This window comes from Microcebus murinus, chromosome 10 (assembly GCF_040939455.1).
Source record: "Microcebus murinus isolate Inina chromosome 10, M.murinus_Inina_mat1.0, whole genome shotgun sequence".
Taxonomy (NCBI): Eukaryota; Metazoa; Chordata; class Mammalia; order Primates; family Cheirogaleidae; genus Microcebus; species Microcebus murinus.
Window position 1 is genome coordinate 96840490 of NC_134113.1, and position 23263 is coordinate 96863752.

Genomic DNA, 23263 nt, shown 5'->3' on the forward strand with positions numbered 1-23263 from the left:
TTTTCTGCTGTTTACAATGTTATGATCTTAAGTTTCATGTAAAATTCTATCTGCCCTATGATTTACAACCATATAGAAATTGTATATTTATGTAGATAAGGACTAGAAAGGGAAATAAGAGGATATGATTAGATTTGGGGTGTGGTAGATAAGTGAATATATCCTGCTTGTTTACCCAACTTCCCTTCTTTTGGGAAACCCTCCCCTCCCTGCTCCAGTCTAGAAAGGCATCAGTCCCAGTGCTTCCCCTCCAGCACAGTGTGGGCTTGTGGCCCAGCCTGGCCAATCAGAGGATCCCAGTCTCTCAGACACAGTGACCGGCGTAAGCACAGTCATTTCTGAGACTGTCCTGCTGGCAAGGAAGACTGCATCTTTTGACTGGATGCTGGTGGCCATCCTAACTTCTGGGCAGAGCCTGCCATCAGAATGAAGTCAACCATAGACAGAAGCAATTTGTTTGAATTTGTTTGAACAAATCCAATTTGTTTGAACTAGTTTGAACTGAGCTTCTATCATTTTCGAACAAGATCCTGACTGACATAGATTGACAGTCATGGGCAAGAAGAAAATTTTTTTCTTTTATTTAGAATTCCATTAATGATATTATAATATTATAATTTAACCCCACACACACACACAAACACATAAGGAGTGGGTTTAAGTGCAGGACATCCTGCTGCACTGCTCTTAAGAGGAATCACACCAATGGGCCATGTGAATAGAGTTTTGTTTTCTTAAAACAAACTTTTATGTATTAAAAAACAACAATCTGAAGTATTGTACAATATAAGTGCTGTCTCTAATACAAATCACTGGTGGAAAGGAACAGGACACACCCTCTCAGCAAAGGTCATACAATAGGTGGCAGAATGTTTGTGTTCTTGGGGGAGGAGTTTCTGGTCTGTTCTGTGGAGGTCACGGACACCTCTAGCCCAGCCGTCTGTGCCTTCCCGGGTGCCTCTGCTAGGTGAGGCAGCTGGACAGAGCCCTGCCGGCCACCTGAATTCTGGACGTGCTCAGTGGTGCTGTCTTTTATTCTTTCTGTAGCATCTTTGGCAATCTCATCTGCTGAAGGAGAGAGAAGACAGAAGGAACAAGTGTTAGAATGTGAATTATATTCGAACTGTCCTTTAGGCTATAAGTCACTTTGGGGAAATCATGGTTATAATATAAAACCAGTTCATTTGTTAAGCACATTTCTATGTGCCAGGCATTATTCTAAGCACTATACATTTACTAATTCATTTGATCCTTTCAACAACCCTGGAGAATAGGTATTATTCTCATACATGAGATACAGAGGATAAGTAAATTGCCCAATGGCCCACAACCTGATATATGATAGAGCCAGAATTTAATCCCAGGCAACCTACATCAGTGACCATGTCCTTAACCACTAGGCTATATTGCCAAAAAGATTACATGATGCTATAATCTGTCATTGATAAAAATTCAAAAGGTCATTATAGGGCATAAAGGGGTGGACCCAGTGCAAGAAAAGGGAAGGAAGAGAATGGGAATTGAATACAGAGAACAATGGAAAATCCTAATGATAAGGGTCAAAAAAGAGGAGCCCAACTAAAGCCAAGTTTCCTGAAGGAGGAAAATCCCCAAGGATAGAAATGGCAGGCTAGCAGTGATGTAGCCAGAAGAATTACCCAAGGCTGAGGTCAAAGAAGTTGACGTGCCAATCCTCCAGAAATGCCTGCCTCCCTGGACTATGGGAACAGGATTGGCTGTTTGAGGGGCTGTACCTTTTTTGCTCGAGTGATGATACCCTCGAACCTTGTCCTTCTTTGTCTCAGAGAGGTAACAGAAACTGGATTTCCTCAGGGTCTGGGGCCTGGGATGTGGTTTGAGGTTCCGTGGCTCATGAATCCAAGCATGCTTGAGGGCCTGGTCAGGGGTCATTCGAAGAGAAGGTTCCCATCTGCACACCAACGAAAATCCCAATGCCAGTTACTGTTTTTACTTCCTTTCTAAATATTGAAACACTGAAATGTTTTTATTTAAGCTATATGTCAAAGATATCATCATAGAACAGAGATTATGACATCTAATTTAAAAGTACCTGGAAACATCTATTGGAAATAATCTTTTTAGAAAATTTGTCTAATGATCCAGGGGAATATATTAGAATCCAAGTCTTCCAGAATTCCTAGAGATTCCCATATAAGAAATGTTATAAAAAATTTTAACCAATGGGATTTAGGATTTGGTAAGTTAAGAAGGTTAAAAACACAGAGATGCTTAATTTCAATTTCCAAACTACAGAATTTTGGCCTTCAAATTTCTCTTAAAAGTTCTTCATTTTTTTTGAGCTAAAATTTGTTTGCCTCCCAATAACTTTTACCCAGGTTCTAATTCTACTCATTAGCATTATATAAAATAAAATAACTCATCCTTCTTTTATGTTACAGTCCTTCAACCACCTGAAAACATGTACATCACTACCGACTTGATCACGTGATATGGTTTTCACCATCTGATCACTTTCCAAAATAGGAAATTTCAGCTGTTGTCCAATTGATGTCCATCATGCTTAGAATAGTTTCTAACTGTAGGGAGACAGTATTAACATTCTAGACTCATCAAAGTCATAAAACACTCTAGCTCCTACAAAGCTTAGACACAGGGATTTACATTTACACCTATCGAGTTTGGCTCAAAACTTTTAGTCTCTCACTTTAAAGATTTGCTGTTAGCAACATATGGATAAGGTAACAGTCCCCATCAGCTGTTAACCTGCCTCTTGCAAGTTAGCAATCAGTCCTTTACGCTAAAGAAGAAAATACTGTCTTCTTTGGTGCTGAGCTGGGTTCTAGAAGGGTGGGGTTTCTAGATAATGTACCTCTGTCTCAAGGGTCAGTTTCTGTCATTTGTTGAGGCACATTCATTCTATAGCCTCAGTAAGAGGCTGAGGTGGGGTAGGGGTAAAGGTGAGGTACAGAATCCTTCTCTCCCTCAATTATTCAGATTAATAAATAGCACGGCTCCCAAGATGAGAATCCCTTCAGCAATACCTGATCTGATGGTTCACCCTCTGAGCTAGTATCTAAATCCTGGGCTGCACAAATGCCAGAAGAGTATTTTGCTAAAACTGCTCCAGCCCACTGGAAGAATGAGGGAATATAAAGATATGGTCTTCTAAAAATACTAAGCGATTATAGGACTGTTAGAGCTAGAAGGGACCTTAGAAATACCCCATTTTTCTAGAAAAGTACACCGAGGCCCAGAGAGAAACAATGACTTGCCAAATATCGTATAGGTTATCTACTTGCCACTCAGTGGAGATAGACTTGCAAAATCTCTTTAAAAGTTGTAAAATAGTAATAACAGCTAACACTTTCTTAACACCTTCCAAACTGGGCACTGTGCCGGGTGCTTTATGTGTTACTTTTTTTTTTGTTTACTATGATTTAAGTACAGACCTAATTTCTAAGATTCAAAATATGCATAAAGATTGTAAAAAGTTGTACATGGTTTACAGCTCACCTTTCCCCTAACTCCCTAAATACAAGAGGATTTGGGCACTAAATCCTAGGGGCCTGGGGAGGGGCCCTAAAACCAATTTACACTGCGCGTGTGTGCAAACCATTAAACAGACACGCCGAAGAGGGTGGTTTTAGTTCATGGAAGCAGAAGACATCTAGGACTAGCCTGCAATCCCACTGCCAGGCAGTTTGAGGCCAAGAAGATGACAAACTCTGCCCACACACTGTGTAATCCGGGACAAGTCACTTAATCTCTTTGAGCGCCAGCCCTCATATCTGCAAAACAGAGCGAATCATCTGCCCGAGAGGTGTCTAATAAGACAAGAGATGTGAAAGAAATTTGTAGACTTTAAAGCTTTCTCGCTAGCATTTATTATTGTTATCTTTATAACTATCTCCCAGCCTTAGCTTTCCACCAGTAAATATGTGAAAGTATAGTATTTTTAAAGAAGAAACCCAGAGGGAAAGAGACCCCAACAAACTCACATCAAACACTTTCTGACAAAGTCCAGGAAGCTGGTATCATAGGTTTTCAGCACCATCGTGAGATCCTTGGAATCCGGGTATCTTTTTTTCCCCCTGTTGTTGGTTATATTTTTAGGAAAACCTTTGGAATCTTTAGAGATACAACATTCTGTATTTAGTTCCGGGTGTAAATAATCATTGGCCACATCACATCACTCAATCATGCTGCTTCTTGGAGTTGTCTTTGCAGCTCTTTTGCTCTGTCTTACACACCAGCCCCATCCCACCAACCTCAAACACACACACACTCACAGTCTCAGTCTGAGATAAGCACATGTCGATTACCCAGTGAATACAATTAACTTTAAAAACAATTTTTCCAACTATTCAGTATGTTCTGGAGCTCCTCCCCACCACCTCCTCCCCAACTCAAACAGTTCAAATGGTTTAACATTAACCAAGGTAAAATAATAATGATAATGACAATAATAATAATAAAATAAATCTGAAATGACAAAAACACTCAGCTCTGAACAAAAAGGATATCATTCATTCTTGGATTATATATGCCCTTGCTCCTTCCCCACTAGCCCAATGAAATTTGAGACATCTATGGGGTACAACAAGAAATCCATTTTAGGAAAATGTTTTCAGAGATCACATACAGGCACACACAAGCAAATTACCCTTATTACTTCTTTAGAGTTGTGCCAAAATTTTGTTCATAATTTAAATGTTCAAACTTAGTTGGTTGCTTAAGACATAGCTTGGAATGGCTTTCTTCAGCCATTTCTGCTGATTAAATCCTTCATGCAATGTATGATTTGTCATCCCTGAGATGAAGTCCTGAAGACAGCTCTAAACGTCTACCAAGCATGCTTTGGGAAAAGCCTAGCACTGATGGTAGAAATCAAGTACTCCATGACGGAGACATACATATCTTTGGTTCCTTCCTGCCAAGATGCTCTCTATTCCTTCCTCCTAGTCCTGCCTCGATGCTATCTCATGAGTTCAGTGTTGTAGCCTCAAGATAAGACTCTTCCCACAATGCCTGTGTCTAGCAGGAGGGAACACCAACATCCTTACTTTTCTTCCCCCAAATCCTTTAAAATCCAAAAGGCTGGATTATAAGTGGTGGGTGGGAAAAATATATTTGGGGTCCAAAGACCAGTTCCATTGCTCCATGTATAAGTGATACTGGGGAGTCAGCCCACCCTCAAACTGCTCTGGAAGGAAGGTGAATGTGTGGGCACTGTCCTAAGGCACCCAGGACACTGCCCTGCTCAGACGCAAGGTCTTCAAGGCTCCAGCCACGATTACAAGGTAATGTTTATAAGGTTTAACCACTGCATGAATGGCATGGGACCAACTAATCAGAATGGATGACAGTCTCGGCACTGAAGTAGGATCCTGGAGCCCCTCTGCTTACTAGGCCTTCAACTTTAAGTGTTTTGGATCACGGAGAGTCCAGGGAGTCCTGGGAGGGGGCCAGGGGGCCTGCAGCTATAGCAGGGCTCAGGGCTGTGGCTTTTTACTGAATGGCACAGAAGTACACTACATTTGAACCCCCACATGGCTTAACCCTGCACAGTGTATAGTGTGTAGAGCATGATCTTCCTGCACAGTGTATATAGTGTGAGAGGGCAAGTTGTTTGGGAGGCGGGCAGAACTTCTAGGAAAGTATATAGTTACAATCTTTTGAGGTTTCAATATTTGCCAAGAGATCTTCCTCTGAGCAGAAACCTGGTCATTCCCCTGTCTTGGTACGTTCTTACTGCCAAGGCCGTGTTCCCAGGTTGGCACCCCCGTCCCATCTTGATCATGCTACCTGGTTCAACTTCTCATGACCTTTTTACTTTTCCAAAAGAAGCTCCTAATCACAGCTTGCCCTTTGGTATGGGGTCACAGGGAAAGCATTAAATGAGGTTTAGGATATGTGAGGTGTCTTCAAGGCCTGTGAAGCCTCGTTAGACACAGCAAGGAAGAGAGAGGCCTGAGGACTTACCGAAGAACGTCTGTCTCCTGGAGGCCGTCTGAATGAAGTCGGCTGGCGGCAGGCCCAGCACCTTCAGTAAGTACAATTTAGTTGGCTCACTCCTTGTGGGGTCACACATTCAAAGACTGTTAGAGCTAGAGGGGACTTTGGTCACACTTTGCCTACTACAGATAAGGCCCCACAGATAGGAAGTGATACCATCAAGCTAGTGGCAGAGCAGACCCAGAGGCTGGAACTGACACTGGCCGTATTATTCCAAACAGGTGTCAGCACCCACTAGAGGCAGACACCCTTGATAGCAGCTAGATATCATTGTCAGAGCACATAAACTAGTGTGCGTGCCACCATGCCTGAGTTAAGGAATGACATATCCCAGCATGCAGCACTGGCAAGGGAGGAGAGCAAAAGGAGATGGAAATCATTTGATGGGGATCAGACCACGATAAGACAAAATATCTTCTTGCAAAGAAAAACGGAGCACAGACTTGTTCACCTTCCCCTGCTGAAACTTACAGGGGTGCACAGTGGTAGAGAAATGACAGCCTGGGTCATGTACCCCAGCTGCCAGGCTCCCAGCCAGAGTCCGGGCGTGACCTGCCCTCCTGCCCCTCAGCCCCACTGACCCTGAGGCCAGGAGGAAGCTGAGTCAGTTCTGGGGCAGTAGGAAATGAATTCCACCCCTAGGCCCCCTTCTCCTTAATACTGGAAGCAGGAATGATTCAGAGGTGCTTCATAAAATCATCCATTGTCAATCCTAGAAGCCATCTACTCCAATCCCCTCGTTTTACAGTCAAGAGTGGGGAACTGACTTGCCAAAAAGAGCCAGAGCTGGACCCCAGGTTTGCCGACTCCCAGGCCAGTGTTCATTCTACCGTAGGTACTATTTATGGCTATTTTTACCTAAATTATCTTATATTTAATCATTTGTTTCAGCCATGAAGTGAAATTATCTATATTTAATAATTCTCAAGGGTATGTGTGTCTCACACACATAGATAGATCTTTTTTCAATGAGAAAATCCTAAAATGTGAAATTTCCAAACTTTTGGGGTTATTTCCCTTGTTTTGTCTAATTTAGCTCCATAACAAGATTCTTTTAAGTGAAAGAATAATAATATAATGAACAATCCTATGCTGCATCTTGGTCAAGCCTTGTCATCAAGAGATGGAGTTCCCAGAAACGTAAGCTAGTAAATGATTAGTGACTGAATAATACATATTTTTTGTAAGTCAGATAAGTTCCAATTCTTTGTTTTCAGCAACATTGTGATCAGGTTGTCAGCTGCTAGGCTGGGAAAAACAATTTTTGATTACAGATGTCTATTTGACTCTTATATAGAACTCAGAAGGAAGCATCAAAGAACAAAGTTCCTTCTTGAGCTCACATCTCCATTCCAACCGACTGGAACGGCATTGATGCTGAGCCTGTGCGTTCTCGCAACAAGTAACATTCACCTACAAGTACGTGCATTGACTGGAAAAAGAGAAAATCCAGCTCTATCCATTTTTCTAAGAGCTATATGTATGCCCATAAAACTTCACATTTTATTCTTGATAATTATCAAAATGTGTGCACTAGTTGTATTTTAATGATAACTCATCAGAAAACATGTTTTTACACATGGAGCTTATTTTAACAGCCCCTCCCTCACCTCCATGATGCAGGCCAGCTGCTCCACCTCGTTCTCCCCCGGGAACAGAGGGTAGCCCATGTACAGCTCCGCCATGATGCAGCCCAGGCTCCACATGTCGATCGCCATGTCGTAGGGGTGGCCCAGGATCACCTCCGGGGATCGGTAGAACCGGCTTTGGATGTAGGTGTATACTGCGGGGCAAAGAGAGAGACACTTACATGGGAAAACCTCCTCCTCCCCAGAACACTCTTCTCCAGGGCACCTCTGCAATGGGTGGTGGCCAATAATTTAGACGGCCCCGCACCTAACGCTATGGGCTTTGCAAGGAGAGGGAAGTGCCCCCGGCTGGCACTGACGAGCTGCATTACCTATCATTACAAATCCTCACAGCAAGCTGATTGCGATGGAGGTGTTATTGTGCCACTTTATTGATAAGGGATTCCAAACCAGGTATTGTTCTAGGGAAGTGAATTTAAGTCAGTCAAATTTAAAATAAAGAAACAAAACATCAGACTAAGTTTTCAAACTGTCAGATTAATTTGAGGCAGACATCTGAGAGTATTGAGATTTGGCAAGGGAGGAGGCATATCAGAATTGGAAAGGAAGCATGCAAAATTAAAAGTGTATATTCAAGCCAGGCATGGATGCTCACACCTGTAATCCCAGCACTCTCGGAAGCCAAGATAGGAGTTCGAGACCAGCCTGAACAAGAGCCAGACTCTGTCTCTGCAAAAAACTGAAAAAGTAGCTGGCATGATGGTGCGTGCCTATAGTCAGTCCCAGCTACTCTGGAGGCTGTGGCGGGAGAATTGCTTGAGCCCAGGAGTTTAACATTGCTGTAAGCTCTGATGATGCCACTGCATTCTAACCAGGGTGACAAAATGAGACTCTGTCTCAAAAATAAAATAAAAATGTATATGCAAAGTATGATGTATATTTATTATATAATATGAAGTATAGAAAGAAAAGCTCAACAAAATCTCAGCAGATGAGGATGAATAGAAGACAGCATTGTAGGGAGACTAGAATTTATAGATGAGACCAAAGTTGAAGAAATGGGACATCATACTTATTTCTACATAACTGTATTGGTGGTTACCTGAGGGGCAGAGACTCTGTGCTCACTTCTCTGTTGTTTAAATTGGTTGTTTTAGGGACATAATAACTCTGTGATTTTAAAAAAAATAAAGGTGTAATAAAAGTAACTTTTATACTTTATCTGCTTCCCAAATGGATTTGAGGTACTTTGTAAAGCACAGAGTGTCTTAGAACATGAATTTAATGATATTTACCTAGTGCTTAACAGGTGCCAGGCACCATTCCAAGTGCTTTATATAGATGAGCTCTTGCAACCCTTACAACAATCCTATGCAGCAAGGAGTATTATTCCCTTCATTTTAAATATGAGTAAATTAAGGCATACAGAGGTTAAATAAATTGTCAAGGTCACTCAGCTATAAGTGACAGAGCTAAGATTTGAAATCAGGCAGTCCAATTCTAGCATCCACACTCCATACTGCCTCACAGTTAAAATGAAGATAACAGGGACGTCAACAAGTATGTAAAAGGGGAAATATTAATAACTGTCAAAAAAACAAGGACAAAATAATTGCAAAGTCAGTTCTGAGCATCCTGGCAGCCAAGATAAATGGTAACTAACAGGTTACACAGTTTTCAATATCTTAGAAACATAAACACACAGGATCTCTGCCGGAAGCATTGTTTTCTAGCTGGAATTTTTTTATAGGATTCATACATAGAAGATATAAAGGACGTATGTTCTCAGAAGTGGTTCTGCAGAGTATTTGGAAACATCCATCTGGTAGTCCTTTCCTCGGGAGGCTTCTCCTGACACCCCCTGCCACCATAAAGGCTGGTCCCCAAGTCCCTCTTCTGTGTGCCCTGAATATAGCCTATGTTCAATTATTACATTCATTTTATTATGTATCATTTTTGAAAAAAATGTTTTAGAGGCAGGGTCTTGTTCTGTCACCCAGGCTGGACTACAGGCATGCACCACCACACCAAGCTCGCATTATTTTTTTCTCTTTCTGCCTCTTGCATTGGACCTAAGCAACTTGAGGACAGGAAATGTTCGTGTTTTGTTCCTGGTACCCAGGAGAGTGGCTGGCACATAGCATATGCTCAATAAATGTTTGTTGAATGGTACATGTTCTCTGTGTCACACCTGACAGAAGCCAAAGGAACAGATTATCGAATCAGGTTCAGTACAGGCTATGCAAAGTGTACTCCAGAGCTGCTTTACGGACTCAAGCTTGGAAACAAGTATAAAACTTAGGAATCTATGGCAGTAAATTCCAAACTTTAGAATGTTTATGTTTTCCAAAGTGCAGACTCCTAGCTACTCCCCAGAAATTTGGACTCAGTACATTTGGGGTGAGGCCCTGAAAACTACAATTTTTCAGAGCCCCAAAGTGATCCTGATACACATCTAGTTAGTTTTGGGACCCAGTGCTCTTGGGTAATTCAACTTCTACAGAGTATGAGAGCTTCAAAGGGCCCTTATGGTATTTGAACCCGACTTTCTCATTTTATAGATGAGGAAACTTATGCTCAAAGAAGTAAAGCACTTTGTTCAAAAAAAACCGGCAGCTGTGCTGGCTGAGCCCAGGCTAGAACCCAAGTGACCATGTGTGAAGGGAGAGAAATGCAACAGGAAGCTCAGACAAAGAACAGGCAGGGGCCTACCTTTCTGGTGTTCATAACAGCTTGATCCAAAGTCAATGACTTTAACAGAGACTTGACCCTTTTGGTGTATCACTATATTTTCCTAGAGAGAAGAAAAGACGCACAGCAAGCTGTAACAGTGCCGCCCCAGGCTTGCAGCTTACCTAGATACTCCCCATCCTTCAGGGTTCAATTCACACACGTCCACCTGCTAAGGCCTCCTTCCACATCTTCCCCCAAATCTCACCACTCTCCCCTTCCTCTGCCTTTCCATTTGACTTGTGGTCTGCACCTCTTATTTGGATCTAGTTTTCACTGCTTTGCAGAGTTCCTTTTGAATGTGTTTTGTCTCTTTCCCCATATTGATTGTATAACTCCTGAAGAGTACAAGTTTCTTTTTATCCTCTTTGGCACCTGGTTCTAGGCCTTGCTTGCATAAGGTCTTAGAAATGTCATTGACTGTATCTGTTTGACATTTCCATTAAATGCCCCCACTAACATAATGCTATGACAGTAGACCACAAAAAAAGGCAATGTTTTGATTGGGATTTGTGATTCTTATGCTGACTGTGGGGAAAATGTGAACCAGGTATTTCAATAGAGTCAGCAATAAGAAGACAGAGCTTCTGGGCTCTCCTCTGAGCATGAAAGCTCACTGGCTAAGGCTGAAGATTCCAGTCCCAATCATGTTTTTCTGGATCTCAGTATCAGATGAACTAATTATGAGATTTGTACTAAGTGCCCTGACATGGTAGATATGGCCTAGCATGCCTGGCATGAAGCCCCTGGCACCACAAAGTCAGAAAGTGCAAATTTAGCCAATAGTCCCTTTTCTAAAGAATGCTGTATTAACTGGAGGAGGATAATCAGGAGAAGCCCTCAAAGAGCAGGACTCTTTAGCGTGTCTCTAGTGCAATGTAAAGGCTGCTAACTAGAAGGGCTGGCCTTCTCATCTACTGGCATTGTAGAACGAATGGTTGCAATAGTAATCATGGCTCATTGATACCATTCATTGAGAGAGAATAATTCCCTAATTCTTGACTCCACACTCACAAAACACTCTCCTGGCTGTGTGCACACTTCCCTCCAGGGGCACCCATATTCCTATATCAAGCTACTTGATCTATTAATATTTCTTGGAGGAAACTTGTTACCTGATACTTTGGCTATCAGGTGTCTTATGGATTTCTTTTTTTTTTTTTTTTTTTTTTGAGACAGAGTCTCGCTTTTTGTTGCCCAGGCTAGAGTGAGTGCCGTGGCGTCAGCCTAGCTCACAGCAACCTCAGACTCCTGGGCTCGAGTGATCCTGCTGCCTCAGCCTCCCGAGTAGCTGGGACTACAGGCATGCGCCACCGTGCCCGGCTAATTTTTTATATATATATCAGTTGGCCAATTAATTTCTTTCTATTTATAGTAGAGACAGGGTCTCGCTCTTGCTCAGGCTGGTTTTGAACTCCTGACCTTGAGCAATCCGCCCGCCTCGGCCTCCCAAGAGCTAGGATTACAGGCGTGAGCCACAGCGCCCGGCCTGTCTTATGGATTTCTTTGGTAAGAGTCAGTCCCCTAAGCCCGAAGACCACAGCTGTTGTGACTCGTAAGAGCTGCAAAGCTGAGGGTTAGGAATTTGGATGTAGAGAATAAATGAATGCACCACTGTCCTCATGAGGTTCTACCAATCTTCTTTGAGAGAACATCTCTAACTTGACAATTATAAATTTGCAATGAGTTACAGTCTTCAAAAAAATTTTTTAAACCATTTTTGGGGACAGGAAGACTGAAGTGAAGAAAAGGCAGGAAGACCGAAGTGAAAAAAAGGCAAGGGATATTTACATAACTGTGAGGATCAGGCTGCTTTTGGAACCAGCTCCTTATACTTTGCCCCTAGCTATCTTTCTGTATGACCTCCTCACATTTGCAATCATTAAGTCATTTAACAAGCGTTTACTTATAGCCTACCATTACAACTACTGGGCACCATGTCAGGTCCTGGGGACAAAACAGTGAAAAGACAGGTGTCTGACCATGGAAGAGCTTGCAGTTCAGTGCGGCATATAGATAAAAGATTAATTCCTACACAAGCCATTAGTGCAGTAACAGAGCTTAGACAGAATACCAGCAGGACATGTAGCAAGCTCCCTTCCATTTGGGGTAGAGAAAGAGGTCTGAGGTTTGCAGTACCCTAGGACCAACTCAGAGTAGAGTGGGCACAGTGAGGCTTTAGAAGAGTTGGGCAGCCCATCTGTCTGGTGGCACATGTCACCGCAGAACACACAAGGGAGAACTCAAGGTCTCGGCAGAGCGCCTAAGGGCTACAGGTGACCATTGTTTTTCCCACTGAGAAAGTGGAAAAAGGGTAAACCCAGAATCCCAGGACTTCTTACTGTACCTCTTGATACTCAAGACATCACACACACACACACACACACACACACACACACACACCCCGCCAAGCCCTCCCTAGGAAAGCCCTCAGACCTTCCTGCTCCTGTCTGGCTCGCTCAGACCACATCTCTCTTCATTTCCCCAACACTGTGCCTTCGGTGTGTCTCCCTGCAGCTCACCGGGCTCACACAGCCTACAAACTGCACTGCGAGGCTTCCACCCCAGAAGCGCTGGCTGCCCCAGCTGCCTCTGGGGAATGAATGCAATAGGACAAAGAGTTTCCACAGGTGGGAACCTGCCTGCGTGACAGGACAGAGGTTGTACTCACAGGCTTGAGATCACAGTGAATGATTTTCTCTACATAAAGCATTTGCAAGCACTTCAAAACAGAGAGGGTGAAACGCCGAACTATGGAAAGACTGAAGCCTTGAAAGCTGTTATTCTTCATCAACTCATACAAGTTGATTCTGGGAAAGAGAGGGGGGAAAGCGATGCATATTGGTGCAAAAAGTTTAATGCTGAGTTTCCATCTGCAAACAATCTGTGCGGGGTGGTTTCCCTCTCATAGTAGGCAAGCCTCAGCCCAGGAGGCAGGGCTTTCCTGTCCTAGGAATCTGGCTTCCCCACTGAGTTATGGTGGGTCCAGGTTCAAGTTCAACTGGCCTCTTGGATATCCCCTCATTTCTGATGTGACAAGGCCACTGAAGCACTTTATTACATGTGTGGGTTAAGAGGTTGGACCAAACCTCTGCGATATTCATAGTTCTTCAGGCTCTTGGGAGGGATTCAGGAAGACTGCTAGTCACTCCAGCAGCCACTCCTGCCCGGGCCTACTAAGGCTGTCTAAGGCCTCCAGGCTCCCAAGAAGCAAGGGGGCAATAGCCTGGGCACACGGGGCCGAGCAAGACAGACAGCCTCTCCTCCACCCAGGCAAGGTGGATGCTTGGTCCCATCTGACTGTTGCCAGACAACCCTAAATTCTCCAAGGTGGCAGAAGCCTGCAATATTATAGAGAAGCCTGCCTTAGTATATGAAATCCAATGATTTACAAATGTTGCAAATTAATACAAATCATTTCAAAAAGAAACACGTATTTGTAAGCTGCCAGTTGTGCCCTCGGTGCAAACTGTGAGATGGGGAGAGAAGGGAAAGAGCATGACCCAAAAGTGACTCTGAATCTTGCTGGTTCCTACTAACCTCCCATCTCTAAGGTCATTGAACTCTGGCAGTGTTCGGAAAGCCATTCATTTATGAGGCATGCAATGGGGATAGAGGTGACACTTGACTCTGGCTCCATCCTAACTCTTGACCGTGAGCAACTCCCCACCTCTCTGGGCTTTGGATTGTCCTTCCACACCCCTGCCCCTCTGGACCCCCCAGAACTCTTTTAAGGACAGTAACATCCTAACTGTGCACTGTGACTCATGGCCAAGAGAGCACAGCCTGGGTTGTCTGTTTGGCTGCAGAGAACACAGTTTGCCTCTGCATATTGGGGGGTAGACCACATTTTGTAATCACCAGTGATGATGGTGAGTGTCAGCTTTCCTTCTGAGCCAAGTTTAGCCAGTTTCTAGAATCTCCCCATCAGCACTGGTGTCATGGGAGTGCTAAGCTGCCAGCTTGCTGACTCCAATAACACTGGACCTCTGAGAGTTCACTCTGATTATCCCCTTTGCTAAATGCATTCTGGATTTCTAGTTTTGTTTAAATTGCATCAGATGATCTCAGAGAGAAAAATAATCAAATTAGCACGTCCTTCCGATGAGAGGGCCTTTTCAGCTCCCATCTTCAGCCAGCCGATGCCAATCTATTTAAGTCAGGTTCTGCTCTCATGCCAAATATATCTGCTCTTGTCCTTATCTGCTCAAAATCAAGCCCTCTCCCCACTCTGAGCAGCCAGCTGCCCATTTTTGGGGTTCCAACCTCTGGACCATAGGGTTGGGAAGCCAATGAGTAGAGTCTTTTCTCCATATTTCAGTTTAGCTCTGGAGGGCAGAGGCCTTGTTTTGGTCATGTCAGCAGGCTCAGCACACAGCAGCACACCATTGTGTGCAGTGTCATGGTACGCTGGCAGGTGACAGGCCCAGCAAAGGAGGCATGAGATGGACTGCTTTTGTCCCAGCCTCCTTGCTCCTGGGGCCTTCTAGATGACTGAGTAGCTGTTGTATCCGCTCTAGTCATTAAATATTCACAACCAGAAAAATCTATTGTTCTGACCTCAAAGGTTTCTTCTACCACTTAAGCAACTTTTTAAAACATAAATGAGTTAAGAAAAAGCAGCTGACCCCAGGAGTTCGAAGGTGATGCAGAGGTGATTGCGGAAGTAGAAGAAGTCCTTCATGTGCACCACGTTGTAGGCATTGTCTTTGTCCTTCCTCCTGAGAGCTTCCAGGATCTTCAGCTCCACCAGGGCCTGGTGGTGAAACCTGAGGAGGTTGGTGAGTTGCCAGGGGCGGGAGGGGGACATAGGGGTAGAGCAGGGTGTCATGTCATGTCATGCCACCACATTCAGCCCTCCCCATGCTCCAACAAGACTGTCTAGGGTGGCAGCAAGCACTAAAACTCTAAAAATACCACACTCTCGCCTCCTCTTTGCCCATTCATGGAATCAGAAAGGTAGGGAGAGAGAGAGGAGGAGGAAGAGGAATATCAGAGGGAGAGGTGGAGTCAGGAAGGGCTGGAATTCCAAAGGGGCCAGAGTCATGCTGTCCTTCCTCTAGGGACTATGCCACCCACCAAGCCACACCTCTTCTTGTTCCTGATGATTTTCAGGGCCACCAACTCATTGTTTTTGTGATCCAAGCACTTGGCCACCTGTCCAAAGGACCCTTTCCCGATCATCTCCAAGACCTCGTAGCGGTAGGCAATGTGGTCGTGCAGGACCTGCAGAAGCCAGGCCAGGGTGAGGAGCAGAGCTGCAGGCTGGAGGGCTTCCCTGACACTGGGGTCCCAGGGGCTCCACCTCATCTCACGGCTACTACAATGGCTAGGTTGTCACCTGGCTCCCAGGCCACCCACGTGGTACCAGGGTAAGTCCCACAGGCTTGATCCATGTCAAGCAGGGCAAAGAAGATTGGATGGTCGTTGGGAACATGGGTTCTAGTCCTGGTCTTCTGGTTTTCTGCGTGTCTTAGGACCTGTAAAGTAAGAGGGTTGTACAAAGTGGCCCTGAAGGTCCCTTCCAGTTTGGACATTTCATGACTCTTGAATTTGAGCAACAGCTCCAGCTTAAGGAAAGTTCCATTTCTGACCCGTGATGTGTCTGCATCAGTCAGAGAAGGCTTTACGTCTGCTCCACCTCTTCCTGGCCAGATTTGTTTCTCCCTTGGACTTAGCCAGATTTAATCCTATCCTGGAGTGAGCAGGACAGAACTTGGACCTTTCTTGAATAGGAAGAGAAATATTTTCCAAGACCCAGAATCGCTGTGTCCCTCCCGTGCTGGAAACTAGGGAGGGGTGTTTAGTCAAAGCCACAGAACATTTTCAGTTAAAAAGACATCAGCTGGGTGGCTTCAGACAAGCCCCTCATCCACTCTGAGCTGCAGTGCCCACATCTGTACACTGAAGATTCTGGATAAAATGATCTGTAAGGTCCCCAAGCTCTGTGAATCTGATTTCTGGAGCTTACACTCAGGGTTTGGGAGGGGTGAGGGATGGGTGCACTGTGTGTGCAGTGGAATGCAACAGGGACGAGATTACGAGCGTACAGAGGCACACAGCATCCCTCTCTCCCCACCAAAACACAGCTCGCCAAGATTTGACACTGAGAAACTGAGCTCCAGTGAATTAACTTAAAGGTCGTGCTGAGACCACTAGGGAATTTCCCAGAGACTCTGGGCTCAGGTGGGGGTGTGGGGAAGGCCTGGTTTAACTGGAGGTTAGGTTTGTGTTGGGGGTTCTTCACCAAGGACTGACTAATCCCCTAAAACTCTGTGCACGTGCAGGTTGCCTTTTCTGGGATGAGGACCCATAGCTTTTATCAGACTCCTGAAGGGATTCTTGACCTAAGAATGTCGGGAAACAGGGCTCTAGACAGAGCTGTGTGACAGAAACTAAATCTTTGCTTCTCAAAGTGTGCTCTAAGGACCGGCAGCACGGGCATCACCTGGAAGCTCTTCAGAAATGCACAATCTCATGCCCCACCCCAGACCTGCCAGGAAAGAATCTGCATTTAAGCAAGATCCCCAAGTGATTCTCGTGCATAGCAAAGCTTGATAAACACAGCCCTAAATGCTGTTAAGAAAATCTACTTTTTCTACAAAGCCATCAAAGACTCATCTGTCCCCTAAAACCAAGCCGCAGTGAAACATCCAGAAGAGGAAATTCCCAGAAGCCTGCAGCCTAGAGGACTAAGCACCACACCTCCAAGCACCTCCAGAAGTGGGGAACCATTGCCCGATTTCCCTTCAGGCTGGGCAGAGGCACCACCCGGGGCAGCCCAAGGGTACAGCCAGAAGAGGAGTTACAGGGATCAATTTCTGAAAAACATAGTGACATTAAGCACTATGCACCAGGGACTGCAGTGACAAAAACATCTTTTGTCTGTGGGGTAAATGACATCTCCTATGAAACAGAAAAGCATCCATGCATGGGCTTGTAATGAGATAAAGAAGGGAATGCTGAGGAGATGGCATCTTACTTCTGTCTGGCTTTTGCCAACGGGCCACGCAGGGGAGGTGGCCGTGGGAGGTTACCCAGGATGCAAGCCTGTTACCCCAAATGCTCTTGGGGGAAATCAGTCTTCTGTCAGCAGAGTATGTTACATACTAAATTGCATGTTTCCCCATTTATAAACATGGTATTTCTTTGGTTTAGCACCTACTAGAATTCCTCAGGACGTCTAGTCCCTGATATACCAGCACCAAACTCAATAAAACACCCCTGCTTTTTCCCTTTCGACTTTCTCTTGTTCCCAGTCCCCCTGAGGTCCTGGTGCCCCTTTCCCCATCACCTTCATATAGGAGCCGTGTTCGTCATCAAAACTTGTCTTGCTGAACTTCTCAACAGCCACGTTGAGCTTCTGGGCTTCAAGCCCCAGGAACCATATCTCTGTGTAGTCCAGGATTTCATTTTGCTCATAAGCAGACAGCTGTTTCTTAAAAAGCTTGAGGGCCTCTGTACGAAAAACACTAGAGTCATCAGTTGAGTTGGGGCCCCGGTGAGGGCACCCCTTCCAGCTCCTGGCCATCAGCCTGCCCCCAGGCTCCAGTGTGACTCTCCCAAGGTAGGAATGTGATAAGGTCTTATACTGACTTCAACAAACCAAAAGGAAAACACAAAGGCAGAGAAGGGGAGTATTCAGTCCCCAAAGACCAGTGGGTTAGAGCAGCATGGGTAAAAATTCCAGAAGTTAAGGTAGCATTTTCCCAAGTTCATGTAGAATTACTGGGCTCCACAGCTAGTCTATCTTGAGAGGGTTTGAAAACTATAATGTCCCCAGGGGCCAGAGAGGCAACATAAATGCAACTTAAAAGGCCCGGGGTACTACCACACAGATCCGCACAGATCTGCGTGAGCCAGCAAGCACCCCAGGAAAAGCGGGGACTGTGCGTCAGCGCCGGCCAGGTCCCACCGGCCAGGTCCTACCGGCCAGGTCCCACCGGCCAGGTCCCACCAGGGATCGGTTTGGTCAGGGGGTGAAATTCACACTTTAATAGATAACTGGAACATTCTCAGAGGAGAGAAACCAGGATTAGGGTGGGGGCACCATGTTATTTGACAAACTGCTAATGAGTTGGAGAAGGAACTGTGAGAAGAAAAAAGACTTGTGGAGGATAAGACCTTTGTGCGCATACATGTGAAGGGCAGTCATGTGCACGCCGCATAAGGCGTGTTCTTTGCCCAGAGGACATAATGAAGGTCTAAGACGGCAGGGAGGCAGATTATCAACTCCAAAAAGGTAGAATTAGCTCCAAACTGAAATTACCTCCTTGTGGTAGTTCCTGGGATTGCTTAAGAAGGACAACCAATTTCAATTTCAAAGCTGTGGTAGGGGCTCCGAGCGTCGGACGGTGTTGGCACACAGTAGGTGTGCAGTGGATTTGGGTTCTCTTCCTTTGAATCCTAACAGGTTATGAGTCATTGAACCCTTGGGGAGTCTGGCTCCTGGTCAAAAACCTCTCTGTGACTTTTGGGCCCAGCCAAGGGCAATTACAAAGGCTTTACCTGGCAGGCCTCTGAAGGCAGCTGCAGCCAAGGCCGGAGCCCCTGCTGCCCAGCCCCCTCTGCCCTGCTCTGAATCAGCATTCAGTACTTTTCCACTCCCAGCTCTTCCCCGCTCACTTCCTTCCCCCTGGCCCCTGGGCCATAACATGAACAGGAACCTTTAGTTTGGGCCGGGAGGCAGCAGACAAGCCCTTGGTGCTGATACACCTCAGTGGGCCTAGTGTCCCCTGGGGAAAAACGGAACTGTGGGGAGCTGGCGCTTCCCCTGTTTAGCCTCCTGCTTACACGATCTCAGGAAGAGATTAAAGGCGTGACTTCTACTTTCATTTTGGCTCAGTGCCTTAATCGACTACTCTTCTCGGGCACCTGGCAGCTTAGCCCCCTCCAGCTCAGCTACGATGCCCTGACCCTCAGAGCCACCCCGCGTACCCTGCTCCTGCCCAAAGGCGTACCTGCCGCTGTCAGAGGCACCTTGTGCTTCCTTGGTGTCTTCTCCTCCGACTTGGGGTGCTGGATTTTAATGGTAGGGTGCAGAGGCATTTCTGAAACCTGGAGCTCAGAGGATGGCATCGGATTGTGACTTTGACTCTCCTGTCCGGGAAAAGAGGTTTGCAATAAAGAGCCACTTAGGCTTCTCCTGGCCATCATAAGCCATTTATCTGGCCAAGGACACCCACATCCAGCCAGGCTCTTTTTCTACCTCTCTAGGGAGAAAACAGTAACTAAGCGACAGAAGGTGTCCCAGTCTGTCTCCCAAAGGAAGCATCTGTCTGACTCACATCTTCCCCGAGAGGCTCGGCCCGTGCACAGCGGCTGGCGAGCCCGGTGGCACCGCGCTGTCTGTAGGAAGAGACGGGAGCAGTGTTTACCGCTGCTCTTGAAAAGCCCAGTTCACAACTAGATAAAGCTACTCGCGCAAAGGCACATAAACTTGAATTTATGTGTGTTTAACACTCTTTAACTTGGCACTTTCCCACGTTATCTCATTTGGCCCTCACACACAAAAAGTAGGTGACATGGGAAGAAATCAATATTTCGTATACTTCCACCATTTATACACCAGAACTTCATTTTTCCTTTCCTAGGTGAATCCTCGCCACAACCCTACAGAGAGCCCATTTTGTAGATGAGAGGAGGTCAACGACTTACTTGCTTACATTTACATTTCTTGTAAAAAGTGGATAGCCACATGTAGAAGACTGAAACAGGACCCACACCTTTCACCTCTCACAAAAACCAACTCACGCTGGGTAACAGACTTAAACCTTTGCTGTGAAACTATTAGAATGCTAGAGGAAAATGTTGGAAATACTCTTCTAGACATTGGCCTAGGCAAAGAATTTATGAAGAAGACCCCAAAGGCAATCACAACAGCAACAAAAATAAACAAATGAGACCTGATAAAATTAAAAAGCTTCTGCACAGCCAAAGAAACTGCCAAGAGAGCAAACAGACAACCCACAGAATGGGAGAAAATTTTTGCAAGCTACACATCTGATAAAGGGCTGATAACTAGAATCTATTTAGAACTCAGGAAAATCAGCAAGAAAAAAATCAAACAACCCTGTCAAAAAATGGGCAAAGGACATAAACAGAAACTTCTCAAAAGAAGACAGAATAGCCAACAAACATGAAAAAATGTTCAACATCTCTAATCATCAGGGAAATGCAAATCAAAACCACAATGAGATATCACTGAACTCCAGTGAGAATGGCCTTTATCCAAAAGTCCCCAAACAACAAATGCTGGTGTGGATGCGGAGAGAGAGGAACACTCCTACATTGCTGGTGGGACTGCAAACTAGTTCAACCTCTGTGGAAAGCAATATGGAGATACCTCAAAGCGATACAAGTAGACCTACCATTTGATCCAGCAATTCCACTACTGGCCATCTACCCAAAAGATCAAAAGTCACTTTACGAAAAAGACACCTGCACTTGAATGTTTATAGCAGCACAATTCACAATCGCAAAGCTGTGGAAACAACCCAAGTGCCCATCAATTCATGAGTGGATTAATAAAATGTGGTATATGTATACCATGGAATACTACTCAGCTTTAAGAAACAATGGTGATATAGCACCTCTTGTATATTTCTGGATACAGCTGGAACCCATTCTACTAAGTGAAGTATCTCGAGAATGGAAAAACAAGCACCACATGTACTCACCAGTAAATTGATATCAACAGATCAACACCTAAGTGGACATATAGGAGTAACATCTATCGGGTGTCGGGAGGGTGGGATGGGTATATACAACTACAATGAGTAAGATGTGCAATGTTTGGGGGATGGACATGCTTGAAGCTCTTACTCAAGGGGGGAGGGGGTATGGGCAATATATGTAATCTTAACACATGTACCTTCATAATACGTTAAAATAAAATAAATAAATAAATAAAAATTAAAAAAATTTAAAAAGTGAGATCAGGACTAGAACTCAACTCTTAAGCTGACACGGTGCATGTCCCCACTGTCCTGGGCCTTTCTAAACTTGGTTTGGACTAAAACCAGGTCTTTCACCTGCGTGCTCAAGAGCATGTCCGCTGCCAGGAACTCACCTGATACAGCAGAGGTGGCTTCTGCAGGATTTTGTTGCTGATGCTTGGGAAGTTGACCATAGTCTTCTTCTCCTTGTTGTCCACGAAGGGGAGTGAAGTGACGCTGGTGTTCGTGTTCTACAGAAGGAGAAGCCGGGTAAGTTACAGAAGCCTCAGGCAAGAAAATGTCTTCAGAGTCATTCCTTCTAGCCTCTTTCCCGCAACAAGGTGGAGCCTAACCCAAATCTGGACCTAAACCTATTCTTAAGTTCCTGGAGAGAAAAGCAGATTTCAGGGCAGCAGAGTAATCAAGCACATGGGCTCTGGGTTTGAATCCTGCTCCACCACTTACTAGGCGGAGACCTGTGGCAGGTCACACTGACTCCCTAAGCCTCAACTACTTCATCACTACCATGAGGACAACAATGGGACCTACCTCATAAGGCTTTTGTGAGGTAAATGAGTCAAGCAATGTGGAGTATTCCATACATGCTAGCCATCATTATCATCATTCCAATGTCTTCCCACCCTAATGCAGGGACTTTCTGCTATACAGTGCAAACCTTCCTCCGTGCCACACAAGCTCCCGTTTCCTCTATGGCTACATTATTGACTTGACCCACTTACTTGGATCCTGCCCTCCTGCACCGATTGATTGATTGATTGATTGGGAGACAGGTAATCTGACTATCAGTAAATAGCAACATTTAAAACTGTGGAGTTGAAGCATGGTGATGTGGATAGAGTACTCTGATCATGTTATGCTGACTTGACCAAAAATGCCTGTTAAAAACTACCCTGGCCATCCACCTGCCCTCATTCTCAAGGCTAGAGAAAAGGCATCAAGCATTACTTCCTACCTTATGCAAGAATCTGGTCATTCTGGAGTTCCTGGAATTGGAAGGTGGCTTCTGGACCTGGATCAAAGGCTTACTCTCAACCTGGATCAAGTGGCAGAGAATTAGAATAGTACTTGTCATGGCTTCATCCCAAGCTACCTGGAAATTCATTTTGTTTCATTACGATAAACAAGATACACTGGAAGCCAGCTCTCCTGACCCCTAAGTTAGAAGAGCTAAGAGAAGCTCCGAGAAACTCAGTGAATGTATGAATGGATGGCCACCCAAACAAATGATCTTTCCAGAAGTGTTAATGCTGGACTGACTTGTCCTGTGCTTTTCACACTCTTAAAAAAATCAATATAACCCTTTCTTCAAACAAAAGCTTAACTAAAATCCCTGGATACAGGAAGGAATAAAAGCCGAGCTGCTCTCATTCTTTAGAAAAGAAATGCCTATAGCCTTGCCCAGAACTCTTTCTCCCTCGATGTGGCTCCAAAGGTGCCACAGTGGAACCCAGCAGAGCACCAGTGACCTGATCAGAAGAGACATCACATCTAGGAAGCGATGGGGAAGAGAAGACGAAACCACCAGCACCGTGTGTTTCCAAGGGTGGTAAGCGCACTGTGGAGAAATGCAACACACCGCATGCGGTATACAGATGAACAGGTATCGAATGGTTATGTGTTTATTTTAATATCTAGTTGAAAAACTGCAACTGTACAGGTTCTAATGAACCTGTAATTTTGTGACTATTATTATTTAGGAAGAGATAAAATTTAAGTAAAAAAAATAAAATAGAATGTGAGTCCTATGTCATTATGGCAAAAATCATGTAGGTTATACTGAAATGACTAAAGTTTTGCAAACAACAGGCTACAGCTTGAATCGAAGTTTTCTGCTCTTTGAAGCAGAACCCAGGGGTTTTCCTTCCTTCAGATCTCCCCTACGGAACCAAAGGACATTTTCCAAAGCAGAGAAACACAGCTGGGGCCAGATCCACCTGTGTAAAATTTTGCCCCACTGAAATAACAGCTGGGTCTAACACTCCAACTTAA

At 44.9% G+C, this 23263-nt stretch overlaps 2 protein-coding genes across 5 annotated transcripts in view; both read right to left on the reverse strand.

Moving 5' to 3' along the window:
- Positions 1-23263, reverse strand: part of NDUFA9 (NADH:ubiquinone oxidoreductase subunit A9) — a 449537-nt gene that overhangs the window by 59981 nt on the left and 366293 nt on the right. The window lies entirely within an intron of this gene.
- Positions 725-23263, reverse strand: part of DYRK4 (dual specificity tyrosine phosphorylation regulated kinase 4) — a 45192-nt gene continuing 22653 nt past the window's right edge. For 3 of the 4 annotated variants that reach the window (XM_020287701.2, XM_020287698.2, XM_076007750.1), the window contains 13 exons: positions 22227-22307; positions 21388-21504; positions 19277-19415; positions 17611-17774; positions 15406-15542; positions 14945-15085; positions 12988-13126; positions 10299-10380; positions 7608-7780; positions 5965-6025; positions 3981-4110; positions 1755-1930; positions 725-1068 (listed from right to left, as the gene is read on the reverse strand). In XM_020287701.2, the coding sequence (XP_020143290.2) occupies positions 851-1068; positions 1755-1930; positions 3981-4110; positions 5965-6025; positions 7608-7780; positions 10299-10380; positions 12988-13126; positions 14945-15085; positions 15406-15542; positions 17611-17774; positions 19277-19415; positions 21388-21504; positions 22227-22307 (1758 nt within the window). In that variant the 3' untranslated portion in view covers positions 725-850. The remainder of the gene's footprint in view (positions 1069-1754; positions 1931-3980; positions 4111-5964; positions 6026-7607; positions 7781-10298; positions 10381-12987; positions 13127-14944; positions 15086-15405; positions 15543-17610; positions 17775-19276; positions 19416-21387; positions 21505-22226; positions 22308-23263) is intronic. The other variant, XM_012783133.2, reaches the window with a different exon arrangement.